Source organism: Penaeus japonicus, unplaced genomic scaffold (genome assembly GCF_977035675.1).
Source record: "Penaeus japonicus unplaced genomic scaffold, GWHDUDI00000001_assembly GWHDUDI00000003, whole genome shotgun sequence".
Taxonomy (NCBI): Eukaryota; Metazoa; Arthropoda; class Malacostraca; order Decapoda; family Penaeidae; genus Penaeus; species Penaeus japonicus.
This window is the reverse complement of record NW_028234405.1, coordinates 17840318-17857817: the sequence shown is the minus strand read 5'-3', so window position 1 is coordinate 17857817 and position 17500 is coordinate 17840318. Positions and strand designations below refer to the sequence as shown.

At 35.9% G+C, this 17500-nt stretch overlaps 2 protein-coding genes across 5 annotated transcripts in view; one reads left to right on the top strand and one right to left on the bottom strand.

Moving 5' to 3' along the window:
* Positions 1-12437, top strand: part of LOC122247972 (DEP domain-containing protein 1A) — an 18129-nt gene extending 5692 nt beyond the window's left edge. Inside the window, exons 8-13 of one of the 4 annotated variants that reach the window (XM_086530423.1) lie at positions 1-1596; positions 2027-2182; positions 5872-6041; positions 6525-6701; positions 10294-10419; positions 11416-12437. The exon at positions 1-1596 is cut by the window's left edge and continues 148 nt beyond it. In XM_086530423.1, the coding sequence (XP_086386549.1) occupies positions 1-1596; positions 2027-2182; positions 5872-6041; positions 6525-6701; positions 10294-10419; positions 11416-11556 (2366 nt within the window). In that variant the 3' untranslated portion in view covers positions 11557-12437. Of the gene's footprint in view, positions 1597-2026; positions 2249-5871; positions 6042-6524; positions 6702-10236; positions 10420-11415 lie in introns of all 4 variants that reach the window. The other 3 variants (XM_043007711.2, XM_043007703.2, XM_043007698.2) reach the window with 3 other exon arrangements.
* A 1285-nt stretch (positions 12438-13722) lies between these two features.
* The window catches only part of LOC122247990 (CDK5 regulatory subunit-associated protein 3), a 12733-nt gene continuing 8955 nt past the window's right edge, over positions 13723-17500 (bottom strand). Inside the window, exons 5-11 of the mRNA XM_043007724.2 lie at positions 17105-17203; positions 16610-16775; positions 16275-16390; positions 15015-15155; positions 14727-14861; positions 14258-14463; positions 13723-14148 (exon numbers count right to left, since the gene is read on the bottom strand). Coding sequence (XP_042863658.1) covers positions 13902-14148; positions 14258-14463; positions 14727-14861; positions 15015-15155; positions 16275-16390; positions 16610-16775; positions 17105-17203 — 1110 coding nt within the window. The 3' untranslated portion in view covers positions 13723-13901. The remainder of the gene's footprint in view (positions 14149-14257; positions 14464-14726; positions 14862-15014; positions 15156-16274; positions 16391-16609; positions 16776-17104; positions 17204-17500) is intronic.

Genomic DNA, 17500 nt, shown 5'->3' with positions numbered 1-17500 from the left:
GTTTTGAAGAGAGTGACTCTGTGGAGGATCTGATGCTCAACATGAGTATTTGTGGCCAGCAGAAGACTTCCACCCCAAACATAGATAATGAAAACAACCAGAATGGCGAACGACAGGCAGTAGGGAACGGAGAGAAGCACTTCATTCGTCAGGGATCAAGTCGGAGTTTGGGTAATGGATTGCACACTCCATCTCTTAGAAGGAGTTGTGTTATGAATTCATCGAGGCTACAGAGTTTGAAGTTAAACAGACTGAAGAATTACACTGACTTTAAGGAAGATAACTTGTATCCAACTCTTCTTGAAGGAAGTCATGAGGAAAGTAGGTTAGATGCACAAGAAAACCAAGAAAATACCAGACCCAATAGCCGACAAAGTAGAGTCTCCCAAGAAACTTCATTGCAGAAGCAGCCTGAAACTGTTCGTTCAGTGAAGACAAATGATCAGGCCAGAAGAATCAGGCGTGAAAATGACATGAAAGAAGGGATTTATGAATCCAGAGCTCTGATTAGAAGTAGGGACATCAATTCAGTTGCTCTTCCTGAAAACTATTGTTTTGAAACAGCATTTACATCTGATAGTCCACAGACAAGAATAATTCCTCAAAAGTCTGTTGATACTATTCATTTCAAGAATGGAGAGAGGATAAGTGGATTTCTTGGCAAGAGACCCAAGAGCATAGCTGTCACTTCTCTATCAGCAATTGATGTTCGTCCACCTGAAATGAAAAACATGTCCACTGTCTCAGACCTCTTTAAATCAAGTATCATGTCAACTAATACCACAGGGGAGTACGTCAGTGCATCAGCACAGTCTCCAATGAACAGGTCAAGATCAGCAGGCAATCTTGAGTGTCTAAGTGAAGATAGCTGTGTATTCAAGGCTACTGCAGGAATGTTTGAACAACCCTCACAAAATATAGTTCCTGCAAGAAGTTTAGCAAGCCGGATCAGAGATTCAATCAAACGGAAACATGTACGTGATGACTCGGTGTCACGAAAAAAGAAGAATCGGAGCAGAGACAGTAAAGACACAAGTAAAGACGACAGTGGAGATTACCAGCGTCTTGACCGTTTGAGAACAAAGTCTGGTGGCTATATGAACCTTGCTCTGGCACCTTTGCCTAACCCCCAGGAAGACTCAAGAAGTGTTAAGTCCTGTGTATCTGATTATCAGGAACTAGGTTCTGGAGTGAGCCATATAAGAACAAAGTCTGGGGGCTTTTTGAATTTGGCCCTAGAGCCATCTAGTGATAGTGTGGATCATGTAGAAACATCAGACACTTTTTCTGGACCCCCAACCTCAAGGTCAGACTCTTCTGTCTTAGACCATCACTCAAGGTCAATATCTCCACTATATGGGCACCTCTCCCAAGGACACAATCAGCTTACAGCCCCTTGCACAGACTTCATTAGGCGCAGGGTGATAACTCCTGATGGATGTCTCAGTCATAGTCTCTCGTCATCAGGCTGCAGTGTGTACCATTCTGCTGTGTCAAGCAGGAATAGCACACCAAACCCTGGTCCACCATTGCCTCCAAAGCCTCTACAGCCAGTCAGTGGTATGGGAGGAATTTATCCAAAAATGAACCCAAAAGGTATGTTTGATATGCTGTTCGTAAAATGGGGGTATATGAAATGATAATTGAATGTTTTGTTTATATGCTTCTGATTTAATTTTGAAAGAAAAATAGTATACTTGTTACTCAATTTCTGTTAATATTAATCCTTCCGTGACAAGCGTCTCTGTAGGGTCGGATCACTTTCGTACTGCAGTTTTCCTTATGTTGAAATTAAAAGTTATATATTCCTTCAGTTATGGTGACCTATTATACTAAATGCTAATTAGAATCACTTTGGTAAAATATTACTTATAGGCTCATATTTCATCCATAAGTATAGAAAATAACAGAAATCATACATATCTTCAACTTATGTTTTTCAAAAATGTTTTATGGCTGGTACTAAAAGCTTACAAAAGGAATCCTGTGTATTTATTCATTATTTTATTTTTTACATCCCAAACAGGAACAGTTCCCAATTATGAGAATGTGAATGACCTTTCTAAGCAGTTATCAGCCTCTGCAAATGAATTAAGTGACCGCTGGGCAGATCGCACCCCCTACGGACAGGTCCCTCCATATGCCCAGGGAGGAGTGTGGCGACACTATCACTCCTCTCCAAGTAAGCGCCTGATTGGACGCAAGAAAGGGATCGAAAATTACTATGGGAGCAAAGCTTGTCTGCCTGGTATGCTGCTGCTTCTTGCATGTTTACTTACAACACTGTAGATGTGATTCAGAAGTCTAATTGATAGTATGAGTAAGAATGTTAATTAGATATGTAGTAATTATACAAATTAGTTGAAATGAAGCTTTCATGAAATTAGTGTCCTTCAGGTTTGTATATTGTAATTGATAAAGCAAAGACTTCCCTCACATTTACAGGTTTCTTAGTCTGCAATATGGATTCTCTTCAACTAAATATTTAATTTTTCTTACATATCTCTAAGTGGTTTATATTAACCCGTTAACCCATTGCAGACGGAGATAAATTTGCTTGCCCAGCCTCCAGGATAGGTTTTATTTTAGAGAGAGACCACTTGAAGCAATATAATTTGAAGCATCCAAATCTCTTTCAGTCATTCATTGTAAAACTAGAGCGGTTTTTGTGTTTTATTTTTTTGTGTGTTTTATTGAGTTTAGAGACTTATATGTGCCGTATGACAGGCTCTATCAGTGCTGCAGTTGACTAAAATTGTAGTATGTTATCCATATTAGCTCATTATTTTCTTTATACTCAATGTGATAGAAGTATTGCTGTTTTATGGGAGGACAAAAGGCAACTTTATTTTTTCGTATTTTTGTGCTGTCATGAACGAATACGAAACATATAACCACCTACAATAAAGATAACAAGAAGAGGTAGGGAAGAGGAATGAAACCTGTGCTTGTGACTGTGAGTGCCACAGTGAAAGGCATCCATATTGGCACAGGAGCACATTTTAGACACTGGGTATGGATTGAGTCACCTTCCTCTTCTCGTTCTGCCTGCACATCCTTCATCGGCGGTACTTTAGAGCAAGGGTTCATCAACTTAGTGTGTGCCATCGCTCTATAGAGACAGTGCATGCTAGAGACCGTGGATGGGTGCCATTCAAGGCTCTCTCACCTGCTGGTGCTAGAAAAAAGTGGTGCCATCTAGGTTTTGGACGTTAAGCTTGCACGATATTACGGTAATTATAGTAATTAGGACTGCAGTAGCCATCATCACTCATTCCTTTTTCATAGCAAAATAAAATAGCACAGTGATCCAAAATCCCCGAACGTCGTGTACGTCATGACGCCCGTCGTCAGGCCAAAGCTCCTACGTCATGTATGTCATGACACCCGTACGCAATGGGTTAACAACGTATGACGTGATATCATGTCATGGTCTGGCAGGTCTTCCCACCAGTGATGCAATATCATGTCATGGCCAGCAAACTGGTGAACGGGCATGTAGCGGTTGGCCACTGCCTGAGTGGTTGAATAGTGTAAGGCGCATTTTGAAATACCCCTATGTTATGTCCAGATGGAGGCAAAACTGCTCCTTTGTTATCGGGTTTAAGATATGGTGAAGAGCATGAGTCATCCTTCTAAATGCCTTCCAAATGCTTCCAATTACAATGCACTGGCAAACAGTTCAAAAGTATACATGCAGAAACTGTTGCCTACAAATGGTTGCATGTTCTTCACAATGATTCGCAAAAGTTTTCTTTTCCTTTATCTGGTCATTCTTAGGTGACCTTTGGAAAATTATTTTTAAAGGCTACTTGAATGGGGCAGTAGGACTTTTGTTTTTGAATGCAGCCTATTATTTCTTTTGTTTTTTTAGCTAACATATGTGGTGCTGAAACAAAGTACAAAATAGGCATTAAACTACAGTTTGGATAAGTTTGATACTTTCTATACCGTCACATAACTAGTAAAACACTATAAATAAACTGTATGCAGAGGGGAGGCAAATTGCTGAGTGATCACCTGGAAATGGGAGAGGACTACAGGCCTTTACTAGACTTTTATGCTGCTGTTGATAAGAATATTCAATGTTAGTAAGCAATTTATGGTTTTGTGACCAATATGTGACAACTGTTGGCCAATAATGTTGAGATAATTGCCATTGCTGCCCACTGTAATGTTACTTTACCTCCCTAAAGCATACAGTTTATAGAGTTTTATCAAATGTATAATCATGATAGATATATTTAGCTTATACATACCACAGTTTACCGCTTATTGTGCTTTGTTTGTTCTCATTTCTTTCTATATTATATAATAAATAAACATCATTTGAAAACTATTGCAATTAGCTTAAAACAAAATATGATACATATTTCGTAATTTTTAAGTGTCAGTGCTTGAAAAGATTCTTTTATGTTCCTATACAAAGGGGCAATTCTGATAATGATTGGTGTGAATAAACAACACAAACATTTTATATTAACCAATTGGCTTCTTAGCCATGGAAGAGGTGTATAGCTTCTTGGCAGATTTGAAATAAGGTTATTATAGTTAAGGTAAGGAATGGGATTTAAGGGAGATATTAAATCAGTTAGACGTATGAATTTTGAAAACTTAACTGTTGCAAATATAAATGCAGATTATCTTTCAGAAAGGATGTATTATATACACTGATGTTATTCTAGTTTCATTGTAACATTTGTTTATGGCGATAATTCTTGTATTGCCAGCATAAACAAATAACAATATTGATATGTCAAAAATCATAATTGCATTATGGGGGGACCACTAACGTGCACAGATGGGAATCCTGCTCAAGGTCCGAGTTTAGGAAGGGTATCCACTTGGGCTACTGGTCCCTCACTGACAGTTCTAAAGTCCTTAGGAGGAAAGCACCATCCGAGCCCTTACGTGGGAGTTAATTTGAAATATGAAAGTGGCAATAATAAAGATAACATAATGATGATAATACTTGTAATCACCATCATCATTAATATTACCCATACTGTTGTTTTGTTGCTCAAAATTATTAACAAGAAATATATTAACTTAAAAATAATTTAAGGTTTTGATAACATGTGAATTTAATTTATCATCTTTATTGAACTTTACAATTGACAAAGTTTTAACACAATGGAAAAGGAAATTTGATGCATGATTCATTTTGCATGTGAAAATAGATATTTCCTCATTTGAATTTCAAATGAGCATTTGATATTTACCAAAATCAGTTTTACAATAGACATTTTAAGGACTAGTCTGCAGAACTGGTGCTTTGTATGACTGGACATCCTCTCACTTATGACAGACAGGATAACAGCTATTGTTCACTCTAGAAGTTCATTTACCTATATTATTTTTTATGCTTTAATTTGTTTTTAGAACTACTGATGTCCTTGAATATTTTATCATTTTTCTTTTTTTCTTTGCTTCCTTTCTTTTCTTGTTGCTTCTTGCAAATGTATGTATGTTTTGTATGTGAGAGTATATTTGTGTTTATTTGTTAACTGAGTGTCTGTATGTGTAAAGGAAAGTTTTAACATGTTTAAAGGTGTTTGTTAGTGTGTGTTGGAGTTTGTGCAGGTGTATGTGTGTGTTTGTGTAGATTGTGTGCATGTGTAGGTCTGTTTCCATGTCTGTTTAGGTTATAGGCATGGTGTGGTGCACACAAATGGAGTGGTAAAGTGGTGTGTGCATGTGCCTCTCTCCCATCACTGTCGTTTCGGGCTAAATTTACTTGAAAAAATATCACATTTATTATTAGGATATATAGGTATAAATACAGATGAACATGTACATTCTTACGTGCTCATAGAGAACACTTTTTTTTATTCCCCTCTTTTGTGCTGAAATCCTCCCTTTTCAACTCAGGGTTACTAACAAGAGAAGGAAAGGAAGTTGCTGTCTCATCGATACAGCTGTTGCTTCTTCTACTGGAACCTGTTCGCCGACGAAAGTTGCATCTTCTGCTTAGGATGATGAGCAAGATGTCTAGCAATGAAAAATTATGCTTAGATCAGGAACAAACCACAAGAGCTCTGGTTAGTTGGTAGAAGAAATTCTTAACTTGTGCTAAGTGATGTTATCATTCAATTTTCACTTGCAGTTCTTTCTTTTCTTGTCTTACATTACTTTTTCATTTTAGTAATATATATATATATTTGTTTTTATATCATCTGTCCATCACCTTGGATAGAAGATAGTAAGTAGTTATTGGTTGATTAATAAGTTTTTAATTATTTAGTATGTTCTATTTTTTGGCAGTTTTAGTAAAGTTTTTCACAACTTATTGTATTATCTCTCTTAACCCTCTTGTGACGGGTGGTACACTACTGTACCGCGCATTCTAGGCCCGTTCGCAGAGGACGTTTATTTAACTGATTTAGGCCTATGTGTTCGAGAGGCCCGGCATTGTGACATGCAAGGCTGGAATGCCCCCGTCGTGAATGGGTTAATGAATGCTGTACATAATGTATTCATGTGTGCATGCATTACTTACCATGTTTTATATTTTCACCTACCAGGTCTTGAATACATTCACGCGCAGTATTTTGCTCTGTGACCAAGAGGCTGACTATGATGAAGTGCTTTCCCTTCGCATCATATCCTTCCTGATGGACAACCATGAGGAGGTGCTTCGTCCCCCGCAAGACCTCTCTGTACTTGTCCATAGGAGACTCTCAGAGATGCAGCGCAGCCAGGTAAGTCTGCTGGGTGAAAGAGAGAGAGAGAGTGTGTCTGTCTGTCTGTTCGTCTGTCCATCTGCCCAATTGTCTGTGTGCTCACGTGTGTGTGTATAAGTGCATGCTACTACTACAATTTTTTTTGTCAGACTTAATCTAAGTTAGAAATAATGAGGAAAGAAAGAAAATGAGGTTTGTGATAGTCAAATTTCATATACTTATTCCATAACGTGACAGAAAGGTGGTTTATATATTGTGTTAGATAATACATTTCTTTAGGATATCTATAATGTATGTATGTCTTTTGCTGTTCAGATTAGAAATTTAGGAAAGTTGCATTCCAGGAAGATCATACTCTAATTATTATATGCCACATTTACAGAGAAGCCATGTTTGTCTCTCATAACTATATAACTGATTGGTTCATATAACCTGTTTATGCTGCTCTCCATTTATTCAGTTTATGATTAGACTTGGTCTATATGATAATGTTAAAAATTGAATACATTAAAACAGAACACACACATACAGATATTTATGTGTGTGTGTGAGTGTGTATACATATACTTATACATATACATATACATATACAAATACATATACAATATTCAAGACAGCCTTTTCACTATTTCTTTATTTTGTAACATAAAACAAAATGACCCAAAACTATGAAATACGGATGAAATATGAGTTTCTACTGTATATGATATTTTCCTTTTTTACTGTTTCTCAGTAAGAATAATTTCACCTTTGAGGTTTATTATTCCTTCTTCAGTTTGTATTTATTTTTGTAAATAATATTAATAGTTTTAAGGGTAAGGATGGTTATTTGATATTATATGTTGATTTTTAAAAATATTGTTTCAAGTTACTAAAATAGTACTTAGAACTGAAGTTAGCATACCAGACATGCTCATGCATGAGCTTGATTGGTTGTAATTTGAATTTGTTTTATTATCTTATTGATATTTATTTTTTAAACAAAAGTCTGCTTTTGACTCCAGAAGCTTGTAATGAACCCCATTTTATATCAACCCCTTCTTGAGCCCTAAGCATTTGTTGACCCCTTGGATAGCCCCACCAACCCCCAGGTGTTGATATTGACCACTGTGGACATCCCTGGTGTAGATAGTTGGTGTGCACTTACATAAATCACGGGCCTTGTGAGAATGGATTACCTGTATTTTTCATCAAAATAGGAAAAGATCAATTGAGAGAAAGGAAAAAAAGAAAAGAAAAGAAAAAAGTGATGTAAATATATCTGACGTGATATATATTATATGTTTAGTATAGTTATAGTTATTGCATGCCTAAAAATGACTTCGTAACTAACAGTTTCTCTCATACTGATGAATATCCTTGTATTTCTTTTTTCTTGGGAATAGGGTAAGATCTTAATGTAGAAGTGAATTCTTTATAAAGTTTTACTTGTTATTGTAGGAGTATAATTTGTGGATTTATTGACTTATACAAATGGTTGTGTATCCTTCAGAGATATATTTTTTCAACATTTAATTTTGATTTGCATTGGGCATTGTAACTTTTTATTGTAGATTATATTGTGGTTATTTTTATTTGGAACACAATGTATTTGAGTCTATATACATGATGATTTTACTGTGCAATTATATGCAGATATTGTAACTGAACACTCAACTCTGAAGTTAATGCTCATTTATTTAATACAGCTTTTTTATATTTATGCAATATGGGAATATAGTTTAAGGGATATTTACACTAAAGAATCTTAATATTACTAATGAAATTTAGGTAAAAAATATTTAGAATGGGAGATGTCATTTTGTACTTGTGGTATGTGCATATGTGGATATATTCATATATATATATACTTGTCCTTTAAGGGAAAATATGATGTTCTTTCCTATGTTTACTGTAAAGGCAATGATTTTCATTTAATTTATTTGTTTGATTCTTGTCAGAAAATGATTATTTCAAAAGATTTACATCCTTTCATATTAGATATATGTATAAATATGGCTTTGTTTTCTTAGGCATGAGAAACTGCTGTTTGATATCTTGAGATGTTGATTGTTTTATGATAACTTCACTTCATGATTTTTGTATTGAGTTTGGCATGTATGTGTTTTACTAATTGTTCTTTTCAAATGACTTCCAGATAACTGTTATATTAATTGGCCAAAATTGTCTGGTTTCTGGTTTAGTAGTGATTGTACATTGAATGGGAATATATTATAAGCATAATACAATTTCATGAATGTTTCCATACTTGTGTTGGGGTGGGGCAGTGGGTTGGGGGGGTGGGGGGCATAGAGAGGTCTAGGAGGTCAATTCCAGAAACCAGATCTGCACGGCACACAGGGTTGAAATATAATATAGCTGTCCACTGTAGTGTTTAACACTGAATGCCTCTGCCTGTGATGGGAGTTTGCATGCTTTGGTTTGACTCTGTGGGAAGCACTTTACTATTGGTATTTTTGATTGCATGTTTGGATATTAGTTTTCTTGTAGTGCTATGATTGGTTGGATCATCACTTTTTTCAAACTTTTTTACTGTTGTGTTTTTGAGCTGTTTACTAAAATTGCCATGCTATGTCTGGAGCACGTATTGTATGTACTGTATATGCATGTATTGGCAAATTGGTTTTGCGCACTTGTAGTTTACATAGTGATAATTAGTTTAGAATATTTCATGAAATATTACATTAAAAGTTATGATGTTTAGCCATATTTCTGGAAACTGTAAATGCTGTGGTAAGAGCTGTGTGCAAATATGAGGCTGCATTGAAGTATATCTCAGGAAACAAATTGAATAAAAAAGAAATCATATCAAGTAAATATTTTCCTATCATTTTGTAAGCTTTCTTTGGTTCTGAGTGATTACATGTAGTATTGCATATGTACTTTGCATTTGATACATATGGTGCAAATTTCAATTTTGTGTGATAGTTAACAAGTCTTAGATTAGTGGTTCTGAAGCTTTTTTTTTCATCTACTTTACCTTAATATTTTCATAATATCTGTTGCCTATACAATATCTTATTCTGAAATGGTCCTTTCGGTTTGGAGTACCTTTTAATGGGGGCTTCAATTCTTGATGGCTTCAGAACTACTGTCTTTGAATTTCTAATGAATGCATTTTGATGAGGATGTCAGAAGGCCCTTTTGCTAATTTCTTTTTGTGTTGCATGCTTGTCAGTCAGTTGTAAGTAGCTTGTGCTTTTGAGAAGAATGGAAGTATGATAGAAATTATATTTACTTAATCATGTATATCTTTAGGCAAGTATCTTTTATCAGATATTTTGTGCACAATAGTGACTTGTGACACAGAGGTAAGATAAAAGTAGTTTAAACAATTATTCTCCAGGAAATTCAAAATAATTGTTGTGTCTGCTTTAACAGTACATACTATATCTTCCAGTATATATGTTCTGGGTAGTGTTTTTGTCTCTTACTTCATTTTTATTCATTCATCATTATTATTTTTTACATTGGTGGTGGTGCAGAGCTTGACTTGTTTGTATATGCTTAGCGGGCGGACAGCAGCATGGCCCCTCCCTGTGTTCCGTTGCAGATCGTTTATGGCTCCACGGTGGGGGACAGAGGCGTGACATTGACTTACTGTCGCCAGATTACCAGCAAGGAGTTTGAACGGCAACGCATGACTGGATCTCAGCTGTTTCTGGTCCAGCTTCTTGATCAGATTGTTGAAAATGAGAAGTTATCAAGCAAGGAGAGGAAAAAGAAGCTCAAAGAGGTGAGTTTCCAAATTCATTGGCTAAAGATCTTTTGGTGATATCCATATAAAATATTTCTGTCAAGTTCACCTGAAAAACACACTATACACAAATTTAAGTTATTAGAAGGTGGGACAACAGCTTCAAATACTCCTTAACCCATTCCCGACGGGGGATTTCTAGCCTAGAATGTCCAAATGCCGGGGCTTTCGAATTATTAGGCCTAAATGCGCGTACATGTGGGTTAATATCATCGTCTGACCTGAAAATTAAACCCAGGAGGATTTGAAACTTCTACCATTGTAGTTTGTGTTGTCATTCATGTGTTGTTAACCCATCCATGATGGGGGCATTCTAGCCTTGAATGTCACAATGCCGGGGCGTTCGAATTATTAGGCCTAAATCAATTGAATGGCTGGCACAATACTGTGCCGCCCGGCCACTGGGCTTTTGAATGCACGGTACAGTACTGTACCACCCGTCCAGAGAGGGTTAATACATTGGCTGAATGCACCAATGGGGGGCACGAACGTTTTATAGGCCTAAATCAATTGAATGGCTGGCACAATACTGTGCCGCCCGGCCACTGGGCTTTTGAATGCACGGTACAGTACTGTACCACCCGTCCAGAGAGGGTTAATACATTTTGGAGCTGTGGGTTTGGTGTTTATTTCACATCATTCTTCAAGCTGGCAAATGCTGAGAGGGTTTCAGTAAAACTGAAATGAACAATACAACTGAAAGAGAAACAATTGTTGCAAAAGGTGATATGAATTAGTAGACATTTGAATCATAGATATATATAGCATTAATCTGAAGGGTTGTTATTTAGAAATCATTCTTACCTTGCTAATTCATCATCCTTATTCATGCCTTTCTCTTCAGTTGTCATACTATAAACTCCTCAGGGGATAATACTTTGAATTCCATTAATTGTGGTTTGATTTTGGCATTTAGGAAAGTTACATTTTATGAACCTGAACATTTTCTTAATTTTTTTTGTTTTCCATTTGTAGTTCAAGTCACTCTACCCTGAAGTGTATGCGGCAAGATTTCCCTACGAGGAACAGAAGGTGGAAAGCCGCAGCAAAATGAAGAGCCTGATGAAGCTTGCGTCATTATCTTCCCTTGGGAAAGGTCGCTCCCTGAGAATGTAAATACTCAGTGTGTCAACCAAAGATGCAGTTTTGAAACGTAATTTCTACATAACTGTTTGCCACTCTTGACATAGGAATGACTGACTGTGGTCTGATGATCCTGTGATTCAGGACAGACAATGGTCTTGTGGTCTAAGGATCCTGTGATTGATACCCATTTTCAAGAATACTAATAGTGCAATTTTACAAATAAGGACCAAAAAGAAAATAATGAAAGAAAGCCTTTGTAGGTCTCAGGTACTTGAAAATATTCAATTGCAAGTTATTCTGTTCGCTATAGAAGAATGTGTGTTTGTGCATGCGTGTAAAATGTGTACAGTCAAGTCAGTTATAAACGTAAACACTTACCAAAACTTTTCTTGATACAAATATGAACCTTTCTTAGTGTGCCAGTGGGCTTCTTATGTGTGTCTGCTTTGTTTACTCTGTCTTTCACAACCTGTAAAATCTCCTTGAATACTGATTTATTACTATCTTAAAGACTTCTGTTGTATGTCTGATAATCAGCATCACTCAGTATTAATGCAAAGCCAAATTGAGTTCATATATATATATGTGTGTTTGTGTGTGTGTATGTATATATATATGGATGAGATGCAGTTGCTATTCAACATAACTATTTTAATAACTTTTAGCTACTATATTATTGCAATATTATCTTTTGTTTTGTATGATTGATTTCATACAGTATGCATAAGGTTTGTATTAAATGTTTTTAAATGGACGAATGCAAATATGAAAATATAAAGCAGGCATGACTTGTCTATTGCCATTTGTTTGTAAATAGTTAATGTGCCAAACATCATCAGCATCAGCATGAAAAATATAACCTATGTATGATATGTTCATTTAATACATTTTCATTAAAGGCTGAATATTTATTTATTATTATTATTTTTTCCTTCTGGGTTAATACAATTACTTTTTCATGTCTGGCAAGCTCACTTTACTTTATCCAAATAGAAATCAAAGTATAATACAGGTTCCAGTTTGTTTTAGTTGAAAAGTAAAAAATAAGGTTGAAAATGCCAAGGTTCCAGTTATTAACCCATTCACACCGGTTGGTGTCTATCAAGTGGTTGGAAAATATCCCCGGACCCGGTGACGTCCTGAAACGTTTAAGTATTTTCTCACCAAGTTCTGGACAGGGCAGTTGTGACGTGCTGGGACATCAGCAATAGAATGCTAGATTGTTCTTAAATAATAATTTTTCATAATTTCCTAGTCTATTACTTTAGTTTAGGCGTTTGAATCTCATGAAATGTGACTGTTAAAAAAAATGTCACAGAAAACTATGTAATATTGATGATGCCATGGTAATTTCTGCTTCTGAACGGTTGAATATAGAGAAGTCAGAAAACTTGTAAAATCAAACATTATTGGCCAAGAAATGAAAACACCCGTAATGTCATGTCACATTACGTCATGAGGTACATGTACATACTCGCATGTATACGAATGATTGTTTATATTTTTCTTTTTGTTTTCAAAAAAATATATATATTATATATAAAGCATAATTTTTGATACCCCACTAAAAGAAAGCTTTCAATTTCCATATTATCACAGGAATATAGACAAAGGTCAATAAAATAACACTGGAGAAACATTGCTGTAACATGTTTTTTGACTAAAATACCTCCTCTGAACATGGCATTATTTTTACATGCCTTTACATTGTAGACACAGTCATGAAAACCATAAGAATAGGGTGGATGAGAAAAGCTCCGAGAGGTTCAGTATGGTCACGCGCAGTGGGAAAACATCCCTGAACGAAGGGTTACGTGCTTGAGTAGGGAGCAGGTGAAAATAGGTCGTTGTGAATGGGTTAAATAGTGAAGACTTCTGAATTCTTGGAATCCTCATGTACTCTCCCTAATGTAATGATAAAAATAATAAAATGAATGGATGATGTTCTTTAACCCATTCATGCCGGGGGCATTCCAGCCTTGTAAGTTGTAATGCCGGGGCTCTCGAACGCATAGGCCTAAATCAATTAAATGATCGACGCCATACGACGGCACCCTGCGAACAGGCCTTGAATGCGCGGTACCCGTGGTGTACCACCCATCCAGAGAGGGTTAATGGAAAATATTGTAGAAAAGAATTTATTTTACTGATATTCAGCTATGTTATCTAAATGTGAATGAAAAGAAATAAGCCTAATAATCCTCACTTAATTTATTAATCTGAAAACGTATAAATAGGTTTCACCTAAGACAAAGTAAACTCATACAATTTATAACTCATTATCTTGATTTAAACCTTAGTAACAAAGATTTTATACCCCATTAGAGACAGAAAGAGAGAAAAAACATACTAATTTACTAGTCAAACAGGCTGGCTTATGTCATAGAAAGACCAAGAGCCATCAGATTGACAGTTCTGTTCTTGTATCGCTTGGAAATGTGGTCTTCAATATTGACTTTCAGCTCCTTTGATCTCTCTATCATCAATGCCAACTTTGGGTGGACTTTCTGCTGCTCCTCCTGAGCTTCCAATCTGCGCTGGCAAACTCCCTCTTGAGAAATTACAAATTTATCTGCAACTGTGAGTTTTGAACGCAGTGATGCAGCAAGCCTATCTACATATCTGAAAGGGAAACAAATTAATACAATTACAAACCCAAGAGAAAACAATTAATATAACATTAAAATTGAAATCAAATGTTTCATACATATAAGAGATGTGATTTTCATACTTGGGGGAAGAGTAAATGAGGAAGAGGTGCTGCATCTTGTTCGTGCTGAGCGGGTCAATCACATTCTTGATGTGACTGACCATAACCTCCAACTGTTCCTTGGACTGGTCTTGCACAGAGATAGGGGCACTGGAGAACTGGTTGATTGAGAAGCTTGTTTCCTCGCTTTCCAGTTCTATTAGGCGCTGTTTCAAGAATCCTTCCAGCTGCAAAGAGGGGGAAAATATCACAGTTAAAAATCACAGCTGTAAAAGTATATACATTATTCAAAACATAATACCTAAAGCGCACATAAATATGCAGGTAAAGTATATACATTATTTAGAATATCTTACCTAAATGCACATAAACATGGAGTTCAGACAGTGAAAGTTTAACTTTAAGTATAAACTTTAATATAAATATTCTTAATCTAGTTTACTCAATATACTGATATTTCTTAATAGCAACAAGAACAAACAAATCTTACTTCATACAACTCATCAATTAGTTGTGAGCGAGTCTTGGGATTGTACAGTAATGTAAGAGCTTCAGTCCCTTTGGCAACACCTCCAGACACACCTGAGTCTTCCACCACAATATCCACTGTTGCAACTTTATCATCCTGTAAAGTGGTTAATGATTTTAATTAACTACTAGTTCTGACATCTATAGCTAGTTCTCTATCTTTAACACAATGTACACTAATCAGTTCATAAGGTGGTATAAGACAAGTAAATAATTTTTATGTCATTTAAAGTTCCCTAATATTATGTACCCCATCTGCACCCCAGTCAATGGTCTGAGGCTCCTCAGTACTAAGATTTCCCCAGTCAATATCTCCTGTGGTGAGGTCTTCAGCTAGCTCAATATCTGCAGAACTGAAGTCAATGGTGTCTCCTGCATCACCAAAATCAATCTGTAGATAAATAGAACATATTTTACTATATTTCATACATACATACATACAATATGTATATATATATATATATATATATATATATATATATATATATATATATATATATATATATATATATATACATATATAAAACATTAATACACAGATACACACTGATAATACAGATATAATACCAAAAAAACAAAATTGCTTATTTGTGATTTGGGTAACTCTTAAACTTATATGCTTTCAATTACTACTAGCATTTAAAATGGGTACCATGATTGACCACAAGGTAGTTAATATTGAGAAAACTACAATAAAATAAATAAAAAGTCAATTCAATTGGGCACACAAACACTAACAGAGAATTTCAGATAATCTCTGGCCAATATTCTGTTCTTCAAATCCTTTTGCTGTGGTTAATTATGTTATATGTGTGTGTGTGTGTGTGTGTGTGTGTGTGTGTGTGTGTGTGTGTGTGTGTGTGTGTGTGTGTGTGTGTGTGTGTGTGTGTGTGTGTGTGTGTGTGTGTGTGTGTGTGTGTGTGTGTGTGTGTGTGTGTGTGTGTGTGTGTGTGGTGTGTGTGTGTGTGTGTGTGTGTGTGTTGTGTGTGTGTGTGTTTTGTGTGTGTGTGTGTGTGTATGTGTGTAGTTATATATATATATATATATATATATAGAGAGAGAGAGAGAGAGAGAGAGAGAGAGAGAGAGAGAGAGAGAGAGAGAGAGAGAGAGAGAGAGAGAGAGAGAGAGAGAGAGAGAGAGAGAGAGAGAGAGAGAGACAGATAGACAGATTAGATATACAGACAGACAGACAGACACACAGATATATACATACATGAAATATATACATGTGTGTGTGTGTGTGTGTGTGTGTGTGTGTGTGTGTGTGTGTGTGTGTGTGTGTGTGTGTGTGTGTGTGTGTGTGTGTGTGTGTGTGTGTGTGTGTGTGTGTGTGTGTGTGTTTATATATGTATACCTGTATCTATACTTGTATCTGTCTCTCTATACAAATCATCATCATATTTAGCTTAATCAGGTTTTCCTCTTGCTATACGAGTCCCTTAAAAATTCTACTGGTTACACTAAATGTAAGCAGACTATATTTCTTTATTTGGAATATCACACTTACTTCATCCGCATCTGTCTTATGATCATCATCATCCAAATCTATTTCAATCTGCTGCTCCTCTATCTGGCAGGGAGGTTCGCCATATGTCCACTCATAAGTCGTCACATTGCCATGTTCTGAAAATTTTGCATTGTAGAACAAACTTTGGAATACTTTGTGCTGGGGAGGGCACTCAGGCACACGCCCACTCCCACCTACCCACCTACACCCACCTACACCCCCCCACACAAAATGTGATGGAAAAGGAAACTTCTTTCAAATATCTAAGCATAAAAAAACAACTAATGACAATCATTAACGAAAAGAGAAAAATACATTTGATGGCTCTGGCATACCCATTATGTACTTCAACAAAGGCAGGCAGCTGACATCTTCTTCCAGGGTAAAAGTTAAGAAGTCCATGTACAGCTGACGTGCACTTTGAAGGTTCTTTGTTTTCTCGGCTATTTCGGCAAACTCTCCTGGAAGCTCCTTCAATAACGCTAGAATTTCGTGTTTTATCTGAAAAGTGAGATGGAGATTTTGTTTCTTTACTAGAACATAGCAATTTGTATCTTGTTCATGGTGAAAGTATTAGTCTCTTTGAACAAGTAAGTAATATACAAGCTAAATTAAATGATCAATAATGAAAAAGACAAGAAAATGCAAACAAAAAAAGAAAAAGAAAAGAAAAGAAAAGAAATATTGAAATCATAACTTCTAATGCATCATTTATTTGCGAATCAAATGAAACTCCACTCTTAATCAAGGAGATTAAAACTCAAACGCCTGCACTCTCAAAGTAACTTATATCAACAACAGGTTTCCACAAAATTTCCCAAACTTCTCACCTTTTCTCCAGGAATACCAATTTGTTTACACATCTGAGCGTACCTCTTCCTGGCTTCTTCCGCTGATTTGACATATTCCTTTTCCTTGCGATCACAATCCTGAAATTCATAATTATTGTTTCATTCTTTGTATAAAGGACTGATTTTATATCTATTTGAGATTCTTTTCATGAAAAGTACTGACTGATGAAACAAAAAACATATAGAGAATTTTAAAGTGAAAAAGCAGCAATCTTTTCAAATATCTGTGAAAAGCACAATCTATTTGCTCAAAAATTATCTGAAAACACATAATTTGCATATCTATGAAAAGCAAAGCCTATTTTTACATGATAATCACTGGTCTGTAAGTATTGCCTTGTAACTTTTTGTGCTATGCCTTTAATGTAGTTATCT